The 17391-nt window shown below is 36.9% G+C and overlaps 1 protein-coding gene across 1 annotated transcript in view; it reads left to right on the forward strand.

The window, feature by feature from the left end:
* Positions 1 to 17391, forward strand: part of FREM2 (FRAS1 related extracellular matrix 2) — a 123263-nt gene that overhangs the window by 59056 nt on the left and 46816 nt on the right. The window contains exons 3-6 of the mRNA XM_066176052.1: positions 4677 to 4823; positions 6916 to 7146; positions 9808 to 9933; positions 10822 to 11073. Coding sequence (XP_066032149.1) covers positions 4677 to 4823; positions 6916 to 7146; positions 9808 to 9933; positions 10822 to 11073 — 756 coding nt within the window. The remainder of the gene's footprint in view (positions 1 to 4676; positions 4824 to 6915; positions 7147 to 9807; positions 9934 to 10821; positions 11074 to 17391) is intronic.

Consider the following 17391-nt stretch of genomic DNA (forward strand, 5'->3'; position numbering starts at 1 on the left):
ATTTGATAATAAAATCATGGATTAGTGTGGGTTGGAACGAACATTTTCAGGTCATCTAGTCCAATAATGTGCTGCCCCAATGCACTGAGAGCAGAACATTTCTTGTCTACTTTATTGCTGGGGGCAGTGGCGGTGGGGAAAGAGTGGGGGTAAAAGTTTGGCAGAAAAAAATACTTGAATTTACTTGAGACCTTTGCCTTTTTAACCTGAAGCTAAAAGGTGCTGGGACCACTACACAGTATGGCAAATCAGAGTTGCTGAAACTATGTGCTTCGAGCTGGGCATATAACATCTATATATTTATTCTGGCTAGCAGAATCACCTAGGATTTATATGTTTCTCCTGTAGACAGGTAAAAATAGGTTTATACTTTCCATGAATGACTAGCAAAATAGTGTGGAGAAGTTGAAAGTGCTGAGGTTCACAGGAAGCTTCGTGGCTAAATGGGGAATCATGATGCTGGGGACTAAAATTTCTGCATTTCACATCAGATTTTGCTGCTGATAAACCTGTTGATGTAACTTTATCCTGGTGTATATTAACTGACTTGACACAAAAGAGGCTAATCAAAGATTAAAAATGGAACAGATGTTTCAAAATGGACAATTCCCTGTTCTTCCCTCTCTCTGTATTTTTGAAATCAAGTTCAGAAATGAGTTCCTGTTTTCAGATGCTTCATGTCCCTACTACAAAGAGAAGGGTAGGGTAGTGCCAGCTTAACTAACCTTGTCTGAATGAGGCACCAGATAAAGTCAAATATTTAGAACCAAGGAAGAAGGAGTGCAGGAGACATGTGGACATCCAGACAAGTCACCCAGTATTGCACTGCTGTACAGTGATTCCTGAACTGTAGGCAGACTGCTGATATGTCACAGTTGTTTTGATTCTCCTTATTAACATCCTTTTGCAGTCTGTTTAGAAAGCAAAATAAGAAGAAAAAGGAGAAAAGACCAGTAGTAAAAGTTTTGGAGATATTATGTTTTCTTAGTGCTTTATTACTGGTTATTTTTTCCACTCTTTCTTGGTTTTCAAAAGTGTACTTTGTCCTGGAGGAATTTATAGGTTGTTTTCTCCCCTCATTAAGCAACCTTAGCTAGTGACTAAAGAGAGCAGATACGTTGTACCTTGGAGCTCTACAGGTCCCAGATAGCTGTGTTTGTACAGACATATCTTGTGCACACAATGTGGCTGTGGTCATGCAGGGTAGGCACTCTTTTGCTGATTTATCTCTGATTAATGCCATGGCTTCTCAGCAGGGAGGTCAGTATATACATCAAGATGCATCAATTTCTGCTGTGTCAATAAGCGAATACTGAGGTGCAGTTACATGCTTTTATTTATGAATTAGGATCTGGGGTAGCTCCTAGGGACAGCCAAACTACACTCAAACTTTCCTTACAGAATGGATATTTTTTATGGCCCCTCAGGTCAACACTGCTCAAGGTACACAATTTAATGTAAGAATTATTTTTTATACTGTCTTTTCCTAGCTCTGTGATCTATGGAGAAAACTGGATGTGATTCTTTCCTTCTCTGAGCTCTTTGCACCATGATAGAAAATTCTGACAATCTAATCTGTATTTTTTCATGGAGAATTTATAAATTTGAGATATCTGAGCATCATGGCTGGAAAGATGAATATTTGAATGGGAATATTAATTTAAATATTTTTCCTTCAAGCAGTTGACTGACAAAGTTTTCCTCCCATTCCTCTTTTATTCATATTGTGTAACTGAAACTTTTTTTTCCAGATGACTTGATCTTTTTAGGAATTTCTTGTTTGATGACCTATGCAAAAATAATACACTGTTTTCTGACAGGCAAACAATTTGCTGACAGGATTTCTGTAAAGACCAATTCCAGCTTTTATCTGTCTTTGGCTTGTCATATACAGGCAAACCTTTTCAGGGGGTTTTGTCCTCAAAAGCCTCTGTCATAAAGTCACCTTGTGACTCATCTTACTCTAGATCCTTACCTCCAGTTCCTTACAAAATTTCTGAATGTGTCTCACAACTCCTGCCATCTCATTTCTCATTGCCATCTCACTGCACCACCTCCTGTCTGCCATCTTCTGATTCAGCACTAATGCACTCTGAACTCTGGCAAAATTCAGGAAACAAGTTTTCATGCCTCACTTTAGCAGCATCTTGCCAGCCATGTCTCATTGACGCAAAGTTCCTTTGGATTTAACTTTTTTTTTTAACACTGCCCTCCTTCATTTTGTGTAGTTTTATGCGTAATGGCTTCCCTCTCTGGACTTCTGATGTATTTGTACTGCCAGCACTTGTCTGGGAGAGGAATAAAAGCAAAACTGTCTCTGGGGTGGAGTAGCTTAATGATTTGCCCAGCAGCTGAATGTCTGGCTGTGCCCAAGGGCAGTGCTTGTGAGCAGTCCTCAATCCATCTACTGATAGAAATATTATTGTAGGGCAGATACTTATTTTAATAATGAACCAAATTAAAGTGGCGTGTGCTGTTTTATTTCTTACATTTTATAATTTCCTAAGGCTATACTCTTAATATTCTTCACAGGCTTTGTGCTTGAGTGCTTGAGTGCTTGGCTCATCTACTGTGTTGTAGCAGTTTCATCCACATTAGGCAGGAGGGAATTCATTTTACCCAGCATTAGATGGCTGTAATAAAAGTGTCTGCAATGTAAAGGGTCACAACAGGAGTTTTTAAAAGCTGCTGAGGAAAAACACACATTTTTTTTGCATATATCGAGGCAAAGCTAATCTCATTCAAAAATAAATGCCTAGATTAAGTCATAGGTTTACAAAATGCCTCTTTCCTGGATTTGGATGTAAAGATAGTTTAGGATTTCTAGCCCCAAAATAAATACCTGAAGTTAGATAAGGTCTGTCATATGCTTCTTGCTTTGTTTTGTTAGAGGTCTGTATTAATAATAATAATAGTAGTAGTAGTAGTAGCTAATATTAAGAACAGAGGTTTTATTCTATGGGACAGTGGACTGTTAAATGGCTTGTATAAATTAGAAAACATTTCTGAACATGAAAAAAAATCACAAAGCGAAGACACAGAAGTTTGAAATACATATATTCTTTTCTTAAAATTGTAAAGCTGATGGGTTTGGTATTGCACATTCTAAAAGGTGAAGATTATATATTTTAGGGACAGAAGTAGGTCTGTAAAAATAGAGGCTTGCTGTAACCCCCCTAAAAATATACTTTTTTGTTTGGTTGTTGGGGGTTTTTTTTATTCTATGGAAAGTAAATAGAAAGAAACAGCTGAAAGCAAGACATAGGTGGAATGAAGACAATACTAAATCTTTTTATTGCCTTTCTTGTGTTTCTTTTCTTCCTAAATTTCATTCACCTGAGTGAATAAGAGGTGTAAGGTCATAATAGACCTGTATGTAAGATGTAGATTGTGTGCCTTTGTCCACAGCACTTTTAACCTTGACTTCTTTGGATAAGAGAATGAATTATGCCAGATTTTCTTTTGCTTTCTATCCTCTGGTTAGATTATCTTTTGTCTATAAGGATGCAAACTCTGCTAGAAAATTTTCCTTTACCTTTTATCATTCTTTTTAAATTATGGTCAGGTTGGGCAGTGTGTTCAAGGTGGCACACAAATGGCTTTTCTCACTGGGTTAGAAAACAAGACGTATTCTGTTACATTTGTCCCCAGAAACAGAAGACATAACATGCAGCTAACCTGATATAAGTGCTGTTATAGTTACTGCTGTAACACTATAGCTGCTGGTTCTCTGTGGTGCTCATTAGTTTTTGATATGTGTGTTTGCAGCCTTCCCCTTTGTCAGCAACAATAGAGATCACAAGAGCAGAAAGGAGCAGGGCGAGGAGTGCAGGGAGATACCCCAGTAACTATTTCCCTCCTTTCATTTGCACAGTACCTTTGCATCTGTGTGAGATTGCATAGCTATAGTTCCTGGCTTTTTTCTAGTAGGCAGGTCAATAAAGAAACATAGAGGCTTATCTTTGAAGCAGAGTGAAAGCATATGGAGTGGCTGCCTCATTATTCAAGAGTGGAAGAAACTGGAAGGGGTAAAGCAACCTTCATCTCTTCCTCCAGTAATTAAGCCATGAATTAATTTAAATGCTTAGATATGCCTCTCTGTAGTTCAGAGGAATTACTTTTCTCATCAGCTTGGGTACAGAAGTGTTAATTTCTAAAGGAAATTTCTTGCACATGTAAGATAGTTGTTACCTGAGAAAACCTTGTTCTGTAGCAGCACCTTGTGGGAAGGAAATCAGACTACAGTCTCCCACACAGGCCAGCATTCCCAGAAGACAAATGCCAAGTGAGCATTTGCCATCCCTGAGCTGAGCAGCTTATTTTATTATTGCTATAGAATTTACAGGATTCTAGAGCAATAAAAAGCTCATCCATTAGAATGACATACAGAATGCATCCCAAATACATTTTTATTAATTCTTGATCTTTTTCTCTTGAGAAATAAGAAAATTAGTGTACTATGTTTCTATGCATGTAAGAAAAACTTTTCTCCTATGTGTGGCAAATGTGTTATGGTTGAGTTCTTGTAATTTCTTAGTTTTAAATCTTTAAAACCTTTGGATTGTGATATCCAGATAGATACATATCTTACCCAGGATAACCTTTTTCATTAACCTCAAAAGACAAAGTAATCTTTAACAAAAAAGAAAAGTTATAATTATATCTTTGTTTTCCAGGAGGCAATAAGCTGAAGAATCAACATTTTCGCCTAAACTGGGCATGGATCTCCTTAGAAAAGGAGTATTACTTGGTAAATGAAGACTCCAAGTATCTTGATGTTGTTCTTAAACGGAGAGGTTACCTGGGAGAAACCTCTTTTATAAGTAAGTTCAACTCTAACCTTATCAGTTACTTCTATAAATCACTGCCCACCTTTTATATGCTACGTATGTGATTTCTTTAGCTAAATAATGGCATTTTCCCTTTTTTGTTGGGTTTTTTTGTCTTCTGCAATAATTTTTGAATAAACAACCCAAGACACGGTCCTTCTTTCTTTGATTTGATTGATACCACTGTTTATTTGTTTCACAGAATACATTTCCTGTCCAGATCTTCTTTTCCCTATAATGAAAAAATGCAGTTGCAGCAATTGAAAAGACAACAATAAACATACATAATACATACAATAAACATATATCATTTTCCAGGAAGGCTGTTGTAAGCTGCTCTGACCAGCAGCTACAAGATTAGGCTCATTTTCTTCACAAAATGTTGGCAGTCAACTGAGGCTGATACAGAAGGTGTTGAAAACTGTTTGCAGTGTCTGGGGAGGGTGAAAAAAAAGGTTGTGTTATCACATTCTGCAACCTCACACCTGTTTCTAGCTTCTGGATCTGTTTCCTCCTCTGATGCATTTGCGCCAGGGAACATTATCTTTGTACAATTTCCTATCTAAACCTACGGTGAGCTTACGCTGCTTAGAGAAAACTCAATTTAAAGCTGTTTTTGCAGACATATGTAAGCATTTACCTGGCAAGTTTCTGTTTAGGGCTTTTTCTGATTAAAAATCTGAGTTTCAGGTAATGAGATGCAGTAGGTACACCTGTTTTGGCATGAGATTTAGGGGGTATAGACCTTAACCAACAGGATCTTACTTAAAAGGTTCTGTTTTGAACAGTGAACCAACTTTGTTAATACATTTCTTTTAAAGAAAGAAAAAGAATGGAAGAGATAAATACATAGTTAAGGATGTGTGGTTTAAATTAATTACTGGTACTGAATAACAGATACTGATGTGATTTCTGATCCTTCAGATAGAGTGTTCATAGCATTTTCTACCTCTAGATTCAAGGTCAGTTTCAGTAGTGAGCTGACTGAAAAATCAGCAAAACCAGTTTGGGTAACTTGCTTCCATCTACCTTAATCCTGCAAATGGAATTACAGAATTGGAAAGAGCATAAAACACATTGGTCAAGATGCTTACTGGCCTTTTTGGTCTGTATGCAGTGCCAAAGTGGCTGAAGGTTTATAGGTTGTATAAAATTGGCTATGACTTAGGATGAAGGACAAGTCTGAAGTATGACAAGGATTGTAGAGAAAGGTCATTTGTTTCAATACATTAAATAATGCAGCTGGAAAAAACAATCAGAGAAGGAAGAATTTAAGGTTTTTTTTCTGAAAACCTGAGAAAAGCCTTTAAGATTTCATTGTACTGTGGGATTTAAACAAGGTCAAAGACATGAGTTGGAGACAGTTCTGAAATTCCGCTAATTTCCATGAGGGTCTTTTAGAAAGCCTTAAACTGGGAGGGAAATGCCTCTGAAAACCTGTTTCAGAGCAATCTGAATCTGAGCCTGGAAGGCCTGTGCCATTTCTCTGGATTGAGTTGTCTGAATTTTTTCCCACGGACTTGCAGCTTCAGCTTCACTTTAACCTGATATTTGTCATTATGCAAACACTGAAATAAGAGGAGAATAGTTTTTAAAAATTCTTATTGCAATGGCAATGAGGGCAATGGTTCAGGATTTGCATCTTCTTTCATTTTTACTCAGTATATTTTCCTTTGTGTCTTTGTGTTTTCCTTAGCTTTCCTTTTAGAGTCTGAACTTTCCGGAGGTGTTTTCATTTTTTCTATGAGGAATAAATATTTTCTAGGGTTTCAGGCAGGATGCTATTTAGATGTTCTAGAAAAGAAGAGAACGCAGAGGGCTAAAAGGAGAGAGAAAAGTCTATTGTCCTTTTTGGTCATCCATAATTGAATTATGGGGAAATGGAAACTTGATGTAACTTCAGAGAATGTAGAGTTTTTCCACTTCTATGTGTGATACCCAACATAAAATTGATCAGGAGTAATGGATTTAGTTTGAATATTCTCAGGTTGTGAAAAGTATATTTTTCTACGTCTTTTAAAGATGACACAATGGGAGAAAAATTTCCAGTGATGTTTATAATGACCTGAATTTGTGATTTTAACAGGTATTAGCACCAAAGATGGTACTGCCAAGAAAGATAAAGACTTCAGAGGAAAAGCTCAGAAGCAAGTGCAGTTTAACCCTGGTCAAACCTTAGCTACATGGCGAGTACGGATTTTGAGTGATGGTGAACATGAACACTCTGAGTCCTTTCAAATTGTTCTTTCTGAGCCCGTCATGGCAATTCTGGAATTTCCTGCTGCATCCACAGTGGAAATTATTGATCCAGGAGATGGTAAGAACTTTTCCAGAGCTCTACTGCCAATGCGTGCATATACCAAAAGATAAACTGGAGGGCAAATGCTGTGGCTAACAGTGGATACTAAAGGTTGGCTGTCCTCAAAATATTCCTGAAGACAGACTTGGGCATCAGGTAGCCGTTTGTCCTCTATCACTTCAAGTGCTTGATGAGGGGCTTACTCAGGTAGCATGTTTTTATGAAATACCTGCATGTTTTTATGATATGTTATTTCTAGGGGCTTTGTTTATTTGTTTTCATTTTAGGTATAACAGGTTTTCCATTAAATGTGTTTGCAGACTGAATATGTCTGAAGGGTTGGCTTGAGGCTGACTTGATTTACTGTGCCATGGTCATTCATGTGGGAGAGAGTGGGACAGGAAAGTCTGGACTGGTTGATCACAAGTTTGGTCTTGGAGCGAACTATTTCTATCACTTAGGCCTTGATATCAACCTGGGAAGCTCAGTAATGGTAAAATTCATTAGACCAAGTGTAGCACATGCTGTGTCAAGAACAAATAAAATTATGGTTAAATATAAATTAAGAAATAAGCTGATTAAAAAAAAAAAAAAAGTCAGTAGAGCATGCTTTGGTTGCTTTGCATCTTTTCAGCTGTATGCACACACTTGAACCCGTGGGCTGTAGTCACACAGAACTGTCCTTAAGAAAACTCTTAAGTACTGGACACCATAACAACTTGAATTATATAGTCTTCTCTAATTAACATTTGAAGAGTGCTGAGCATGGAAATTATCAGAGGTGTCTTAGCTCCTAGTTACAAATGCAAGTTAAACCAGAGCTTATCTCACATCCATTTTTAATCACTGAGAAAAATAGTGCTTAGCTTGAAACGCAGCATGTATGAGACACAGCAATAACTTGAAAGTCTGTTAAATCTCTTTATCTTTTCTATGATCAGTAAGATAGCACAGTTAAAGGTAATTGGCTGAGTCTTCTTTATGCCAACAACAGTATATTATATTTCTTGCATTAAGATAAAATTTTTACAGTCCCAGAGAATTTGTATTAATTATTCATTAAGTGAAGTTGCAGACGGCAAAATCAAATGCACAGCTGCAAATCAAGGAATTCCTAGAAGAAAACTAGAGAGAAAACTTTGAGGGGAAGGACTGTGTTTCCTAACAGTCTTTTGAAGCTCAGGGTTTAGCAAGTTCACTGAATAGGAACCATCCAAAGTTTTATTCTGCACATAGCTTTAGAATCAAAACTGTGAGTTTGTTCGGTTCATACCCCAGCCTCTTGGGGTATGGGACATTAGTTAATGTTTTATTCAAAATACAGATTGCATAGGGATGTGGGTTTTTATACTAGTTGTGAAGGTGTAGCTTGTTCTCCTCCAAGCTTTTATGTTGTTCATAAGGTCTGTTAAACTTTTTTAGTGCCATTTTACTCCTACTTGAATAATTATGAGAGAGAGAGAGGAAACTGAATAAATCAGATTCCTGCATGCTTTGGAAGGTTAGAGGTTTTTATTTTCTCACCTAAATTCTAAAGGGAGAATAAAATGAACTAAATGGGATTTTTTTTTTTTTTGTGCTGTCTTTTGCTTTACTTTTAAACAAAAAAGTAGGGATTTGTTATTTTTCACGTTGAATTTTTGTCTTGCCAGAATAGTGAGTAGTCTAGATCTTATCAAACCTGAATTACAGCATTTTTAAGGCAGGCTTTTGACCTTAAGTCATGCTACTAGTAGTTGAAGAAATAAAACCTGGAACATGTTTTCAAAGAATCACCTGACAATTTTCAGAACACTGCTTGCCAAAGTACCCTGAAATGATGAAAAATTTGCTTTGTGCAGTCAGCTGATATCACTTAATTTGATATTATACAGAATTATATTCTCTTTGGGTTGCAGTGACACTAACAAAACTGTAAAGGTGCTTTATAATTTTTGTGTGTAGCCATGTTTTGTTTTTGAGTTTTTGACAGAAAAAGAACAAAATTGATCCTGAATCTCAGTAACAGCATAAAACCCAGCAATCTGATTATATGAGCATAAAATAATGAAGGAGTTCAGAATGCATCTTAGTGGATTTTTTCCCTGAAAAGTGATCTGATATCCTTTTGTATGATACATTTTAGGGTGAGATTGCTCCTCAGACTTCACTGGTTATATGGACTGGGTCTCTTTTTAGATAAAAAGGAGTGTAGACATGCAACTAACTCAAATCAAATGTCCAAGTCAGAGTAAGGTGTCAAGAGCTCAACCTTGCTCCTCCATGCCAAATGATTTTCCTGGTTATCTTGATGCAGTAAGTTAAATGGCCTTGGTGAACCACAGCCTGTGTGTGAGCTATGCTATTGATACTTCTGTAGTTAACAGTTAATAATTACCTACCATGGAAATAATAAAAAGATAGACTTTGTGGACAAATTCTCCAAACACTGTCTTGCACCATTAACCCTAGATAAACAAATCAGTCACATTAGAGACCACTTAATAAGGACTTGTGAATTCAGACCTAAGGATCTGATTTTCTTTTCCATTTCTGAAACACTAAGAAACTCTACTTCTCTCACCCTCCAAGTTTTACTTGGCATTGTCAATAAATGCAAGTTTTTTGTTTCACTTTAGAATATTCAAAAATGCTCTTAGCTAATGTACAGGTGACTTTATGAGGTTCTTTTCTTTGCAGAATCAACAGTCTTTATTCCTCAGTCCACCTATACTATTGAAGAAGATGTCGGTGAGTTCTTTATTCCAGTCAGAAGAAGTGGAGATGTGAGTCAGGAACTGATGGTCATCTGCTACACACAACAAGGTAGTAAAATCTACTACAGTATTAAAAAATGGCAAGAGTGGAAAAGAGACATAAATTTTAAAATATTTATTCCATCTATTTTATAACAAAATTGTTTATAACTCTGTTAATTAATTTTTCGTCTAAATATCTTCAGTCTCAACTGGAAATGTATTGATCTCTGCAATCTGTCTAAGGGTGTTACTGAATGCAGTTTAAAAATCATCATGGAGAGGTGAAGAAGATCTATGTTCTTTACGTTTCTGCACAGTTTTTATGTGCAGCCCTATATATCTGAAAGTGATGGGAACTGAAAGCACTTCAGTGATTGCCTTGGCTATCCTTCACTTGTTTGCATCTTGAAAAAAATTATACTAAATAATATTGTTTAATTGTCATACTTGTCCTTCCTCTGACTTTCACTCTCTTACTAATAATACATGTGCAGGGCATGGGGTTTCTACACCTGTGGTTTTATTACTATTTTTTATCTGGGGAGCTGCAGCAATATTTTGTGCAAACTGATCTGGAATCCAAATAATTTGTTTTCAGGAAATTCTCTCTGTTCCAGTCGACTGGTATCTTCAATATGGGTAAAATATACCAAGGTAGTTAACTGGTAATCCTCACAGGGGCTATTTTGTTAGTCTGTGTCTCTTGTGATAGACAATATTCCTTCTGACTGAAAAGGTGCAAATGATTTGAAGAACCATGCTCTTCCATTTTTTCCTATACAGAAGTAGTACAGACCTCAGAAGTGGGTCTGTGGACGTCTGACCTTATCCACAGCCCATCTTATCACCAAAAAGTAAACAGAATTTAAAAGATAATGAAAATAAAATTCCATCTCTGTGAGGAGATCATCCTAACCATGGTATGTATAGTGACTGTTATCCTTTTATGTCACAGGAACAGCATCTGGCACTGCTCCAACCTCTGTACTTTCCTACTCTGACTACATCTCCAGGCCAGAGGATCACAACAGCGTTCTACGTTTTGACAAAGACGAACGAGAAAAAATGTGTCGAATTGTCATCATAGATGATTCCTTGTATGAAGAGGCTGAGACCTTTGATGTTTTGCTGAGCATGCCCATGGGTGGAAGAATTGGTGCAGAATTCCCAAGCACTCGCATTACCATTGTACCTGACAAGGATGATGGTAAGATATCACGTAAATGAAGTGATACTCCCAATGTAGGACAGAAACTTCAAATAACATCACATTTAAAATCAGCATGTAGGAAATGGGTTTTGTTTTTCTTCCTGCTGGTTAAAACACATGCTGCTTCCCTCTTGAGATTAGAAAATACTATTGGAAAGCCATGGGGGTTTTTGAAAGTATTTAGCATTGCTATTTTATTGTTTGAGAAAATCACATGAGCAGTGATTCAGAGCAAGGAGCTGCACTTTCTCTTCTGTCACGTTAACAGACACAATCCAAGATGTCATCTTGCCGTGGGCAGCCTTGTTTCTGTGATTCTGAGGCTGTGTCCACAAAGCCTTTGGGCCCATTCAGTCATGCTGCAGAGAGCCCTACTGGAGGCCCTGATGGGGCAGAAACCATCTAGCAGCTCCCAAGAGGCAAGCTATACTTCTTCTGATTTGATGCTGCATTTGAATTTCTGCATGGAAGTGTCCATTTGTGCTCTCTTGGTCTTTTAATAAAGCAAATATTCAAATAAGAGTAATGTTGCTTTAGAAATTGCCTCAGTAAGGAAACACTGACTGAATTATGTCATGTGTTCAACTGGTTAATAGCTTTAAGGTATTGTTTTTAAAGGGGCACTTCTGGTGGTGATTAGAAAAAGGGGTGTGACTCAGGCAGAGTAGAATCAGCACACTGTATCACCAACTGCTTTCAAAAATACATGTATTATTGCTGCCTCAGCCACTCCTTTAATGCTTCAGCATTGGTGTGACAGCTCTTTTTCTAGAAGTAGAATGAAGGATTCCTGGTACAATTGCCCTCATTTATATGTGGTGTTTGGAGACTGACATCTCAACTGTAAATTCTGTGATAGGACTTCTGATAAGCTGTCTTAGTCCTCTCTGCAAGGCCATAAACCTTCTATTGTGACACCATTATACTTCCTAAAGGCTAAGGGGAGGAATTAGATAGTATGGTACTCTTTGTAAGTCTGATGCCAAAACAGACCGTTATTATTAGCACAGTGATTTCTCTCTAAGTAAGGATACAAAAGGCAGCTCTTTAAGGCAGGAAGTCCACACCCATCTAATTGCCTCATAAATACTCAGTCTGCCTGAAATTTCTCACCTGTGGTCCTGTGACAGGGGTGACTTTGTTTTCTCTGTGGAGCATTTGGGTAATCAAATAGCATTAATGACTACAAGAAGTTGAAAAAACGTATCTTGTAAAGTAAGAGATCATATATCGAATGCAAGCCAAAATAGGTATTTTTATCTGACTCTGCTATTACAGCAAACACAAGTTTATTCATTTAGGAGCTTCTACAACAGTTTGATCTGTATGAATAATTTTGATGAATTCATGAACTTCGAAGTTTGCACATAGCAGAGTATAGAATATTTAGAGAGTAGCTATTAAAAATATGTTTTCATGGAGAAGCTGATTATCCAAAAATTGAAGGTGTTCTGACTGCTTAAAATATATATGGAGAGTTTGGGATGGAGAGAATGATTCTCTAAGACATTTGTTAATATCAGAGATGAGCTGAAATTGGACCATCCAGCTTCAGTGGGAATCTCTGACTCCCAGTCACAACAAAGTAGAAAACACAAAAAAACTGTGTATGAAACTCACACAAAATATTAGGGAAGTTAGTGAGAAATCTCCTTTCACACTGCCATTAGAAAGCAGGACAAGTGATTTAGTTTGTGTATCACTGTTCAGTTTTAGGTTTCTGCATTTATGAGCACAACCTGCCTCAGAGCTACAAACTTTTCTACACAAATTAATTTAACAAAGAATAATCTTATGGAATTTATTAAAAAAGCTGTGGAAAGGTTTGGGAAATTATAATACAATATATTCATTATGCAGCAACTGAAATATCTACGTTTTTAGTAGGAGTAAAGAATATTTGGGGTATTGAAAGATAAGGGGTCTTTGAAGGACAGGTTTGGAACACTTTTTTGCAAACATTCACTTTTCTTTTTACACCCAATATGTTGCATATGTGGTATTTGGAATTATGTGACAGAGCTCCTTTTTAGCTTTCTGTATCAGTGAAAGAACTCCCACAAAGAATTCTAGCACATGCAAAAACTTTCCTACAATTCACTTACCAGTAAAATTTCCTTTCACATTCTTTTTAGTTTGCATAAAAATATAAACCATGAAAAGTCTTTGTTTTATTTCGTCTGGTATCTGTTGCACTGCCTTTTCTATAAAAAGCAGAGTACAGACTACAGAGTAGATAAATTATAGATTACACCTCGTGTATTTATTTATGTATTCACGCACACATACAAATATATATACAGGCACATATTTATGTAAGGTGTGAGCAATTTAGCACCCTGGCAGTCATGATTGAAATTCTGCATAAATAAGCAGAAGATTTTAAGCAGCATTGGTTATTATTGTTTGCAGTGCATAACATTAATTTTACTAGGCTAAACCAGTGTGGTATGTGAAAAGAAAGAATTTTCTTTTGCTTTTAACAGTAAGATTTAATTTAGAAGGTGCCTGAGATAGAGGTTGGTAGAAGCTTTAGCACATATATAATAGCCTATCAGCTGTAGTAATGCTCTAATGCTAAATTCTGTGGTCCACTTCAGTCTCTACTTCACATCTACTGATACATATTTCTCATTGTTTGCTAAAATTCATCTTCTACTTAACAGAGTTTCTTTGGGCAAATGTCACAGTGTCTCATTAAGTGATGTCTCCAAGTACTGTGACTGGACTAAAATTATGCATTGACTTCTTGAGGCCAAACAATAGAAAAAGCAAAGGTCAAAGTTTAATAATACTACATGAGATCTTTCCTATGGCACTCAAGTCAGCACTGGCAACAGTACCTTATCTCCTCTGGCATTCCATGCGAGTTAATTAGGAAACACTCACTTTCAGCAGCTACCATCCAAGTCTTTTATTTCTAGAGAATGCCCTTAGGGTCTAAGTAAAATGTTAAAAGTAGTTGCTATATAATCATGACAATAAATAAAGTAAGAGGTGTGCTCTAGTGAACTACAGTGTATTCACTAAATTCCAGGCAGCTGAAAAGTTTAATTGGGGGTTATACAGTTGTGCTGTGCTGCCAAAACAAAATCTGGGGAAAAAAAAAAAATATTGTAGTATTTTATGCACTGGTATAGTTGCATATTGTGAATGGTGATTTTCAAATTGGTGCTGCTATTGGGATGTTTCCTAATTTGGGAGGGACTTTTCCTGATAGGTACTAAAGTTAGATAGAAAAAAAGAAAAGGATTAAGTTAATGAAGCAAGTAGCAGAAAATACTTCACATGGAAATCTTGGATTTGAAGTTATACGTGCCACTACAGTTAGGGCACTAGAAAGTAAAAACATGGTTTGTTTGAGTCAGATGTGATAGTTACTAACTGTAAACCATGGAAGAAAAGCATGCACAGAGAAAAAGACCTGTGTAAATCATCCACTTCTGGGGTGGCACTAATCGCTTGGTGTTAGCCTCTAGAACTTCAGACATCTGATTCAAATAGACTATTACAGGATTCTTCTATAGTTAACAAAAAGAGAGATGTACTCCCAGGAAACATCCCATCCTAGAACAAGTATCTAAATTGTTGAGCTCAGTCACCAGGGACACCTGTGCATCTGAATACATTGATTTATGACAGTAGTTATAAACCCTACCATAGAAATTAAATTTTCAAATACAAAGTTGTAAGCACTACTGGGCATGAAGGACATAACCTATACTGCATGGAGAGCACAGAATTCAGCATAAAGCTCATTTGAAGGAGGCACTTTACATAATAGGCAAATATTATGCATCTAGGAAAAGGAAAATGAGGTTAATGTGCACTTTTCATTCCCCTTGGACAGAGGAATCCTGGAATTTAGTCTAAGACTCACAAAAATACTCAGACCCTACTCTTCCATGGAAATGCCTTAATCCTCAGGCACTTAGCAACTAAGCTAGATCAGCTTGGAAGTGCTCTCTGTTTTTCAAGCTGAAGCAGTGACTCTGAAATGATTTCATAGGGAGGGAGAAAAAAAATGAGATTTAAGTCTTTTGTTGGTATTCATCAGGGAATGAAGAGCCTGTTATTTGGTTCCAGCCCTAGCAAAGTTACTGTGTTGAACGCCACAAATCTGATACAAAATGCTGTAACAAGGTTTGAGTCAGAGCTCTGCTTTTTCATAGTCCCAGTATTTTGACTACTGTGCTAATTTAGACTCTTTTTTTTTCTTACTTGTTTTTTTGTTGTGAGCAATTTAAAACTCAGTTTGTAATCACATTTGGAAACCCGAAGAGAAGAGGTGTGGTGAATGCAGATCTGGAAGTTTGCACCTAAGGGGAAAATACTTGCAATTATTTTGTGTGCTGCAAGTTTTTTGTAAGTGGCTCTCTCCCCATGTGATTTTAATTCCATGCTACTGTATTTAGTGCTGCTGTGAGAGCGCACAGCCTTACAGCCAGGCTGACAAACAGTCATACTGCCTCAGTGGAATTGTTGAAGCCTCATGCTGTTCACAGCAGGAAGTACATTAAATACATTTCTTCCACTTCATTCACATTAGATGGGCAAGAAGCTGCTCAGACTTCTTTTTGACATTTCTACATCAAGGCTGGGAAAGCAAAGGACTCCAGTTTATGTTGGAGATTTGCTGACCATATCTTTACACCTGATCAACAGAATCAATCACTCATACACCATCCAAATGATAGAGGATAGAACTGTCTGGGAATATTTTACAGATGAATAAACTGGATGATGGTATCCTAATGTAGAAGGGGAATGTTAGAGGTCAAACAGAACAGATTAATTATTTAGTGTTCTGGAGATTTTTTTAAAACACTTGCTGTCACTTTCCTTACACTTAATTAAATTTTGAAAATCCTTAGACCATGTTCTGGAAATGGGCACCCACTAACACTTGCCCAGCTTCCTTGGAGTAGTAAAGTACATATTAATATTTACTATCAATAGCCTGAAAAGTCAGCATTGCAATGTTATACTATAAATATATATTTTGCATTGGCTTCTAGCAAGCAGGCAGTATGAACTAACTCTCAGTGTGTGTACTGAGCCAAATTTACAGCTTATGGTAAATAAGTGTTTTATTAGTAACATAGTTTATCAGAGGAACATCCTTATCTCGCAAGGCTGGTTGGAATCTCCTTATTTCCATTGGCCTCCAAGGCAGGCAGTCAAATGTGCCTTTTTCTCTTTGCCAGTAGGTCTGTCAGACCTTAAACTGAACATGTGGTTGATTAATCTTGGTAGTTAACATCTGCTAGTCTATTTGTCCAATTTTAATTAAAATCTGAACACTACAGGCAGAGCATGCCTACTGTTATGTTGTGGACTGGAGTAATGATTTGGCCAACTATCCATCACCACTCTCTGGAGATGCCTAAAATAGGGAACTAGTTCTGTTTTTTGTGTACGTCCATCTCTGATTACTTTCTCCCTTTTATGCTTTTACAGTGCTTGTGAGTCTGATGCCTCTGGCACTTCTCTGCAGCTTTTAACTTCTTTTGTGCTCCCATTAAATAAAATCTCTCTATGACCCTCCCCTTTCCCCAGTCTGTGGCAGGTGGCCAGGTTGGCAACTAATCAAGGGAAAAAGTGGATGACAGCCAGCTTATGACACATATTATACTCCCAGTTTTCTTTACTAATAGCTTCTTATTATCACCAGTTCAACAGAGTGAAAAATGCTCAATCTATGATGGTAGCCTTAAAGATTTTGGAAAGTGCCTGTGTGCTGTCTATCACAGAAGTAAATTAATGTCATACCTTGCAGTAGGATATTCTATAGAGTAACCAAGCACATTTGTGATTTGCTTTCTTACCCTTATTTTTTGCTTACGGTTTATTATGTATGCGTGCCCCATTTTATAAGTGTGTGTATGTGTATATATGTATGTGAACTACTATGAGATGCTGGTTTCATCCCATCTTTATTTAATAACTAGATATATGGTCCAACCTTATGATCTGGTTGCCTTTGATAGGTGAGGAGGACAGAACATGACCTCCAGGCAGTGCTTTGTCATCTATTTCAGATGGCTCTTTTACAGTAGGGGATGCAGCTGGTAAAGCACAAAGCTCTTCAGCCTTCACTGCTGCATGTTTTTAAATGTGTTTCTTACACATGCATTATTACACTCCTATGTGAATTGCAGAAATATTTTGAGGACAGTGTTGAAATACAGAAAAAAATTAATTTTGTATTTAAAACACACAAAATAACTGATAATCAGAAGGCACGAGATTAAAAAATTTTACCTTCTGTAAATTTAGAACGAGTTTAATGAAGTGGTGTTCTTATGTGAACTG

Source organism: Chamaea fasciata, unplaced genomic scaffold (genome assembly GCF_029207755.1).
Source record: "Chamaea fasciata isolate MVZ Bird 193981 ecotype frontalis unplaced genomic scaffold, bChaFas1.0.hap1 SCAF_2, whole genome shotgun sequence".
NCBI lineage: Eukaryota > Metazoa > Chordata > Aves > Passeriformes > Sylviidae > Chamaea > Chamaea fasciata.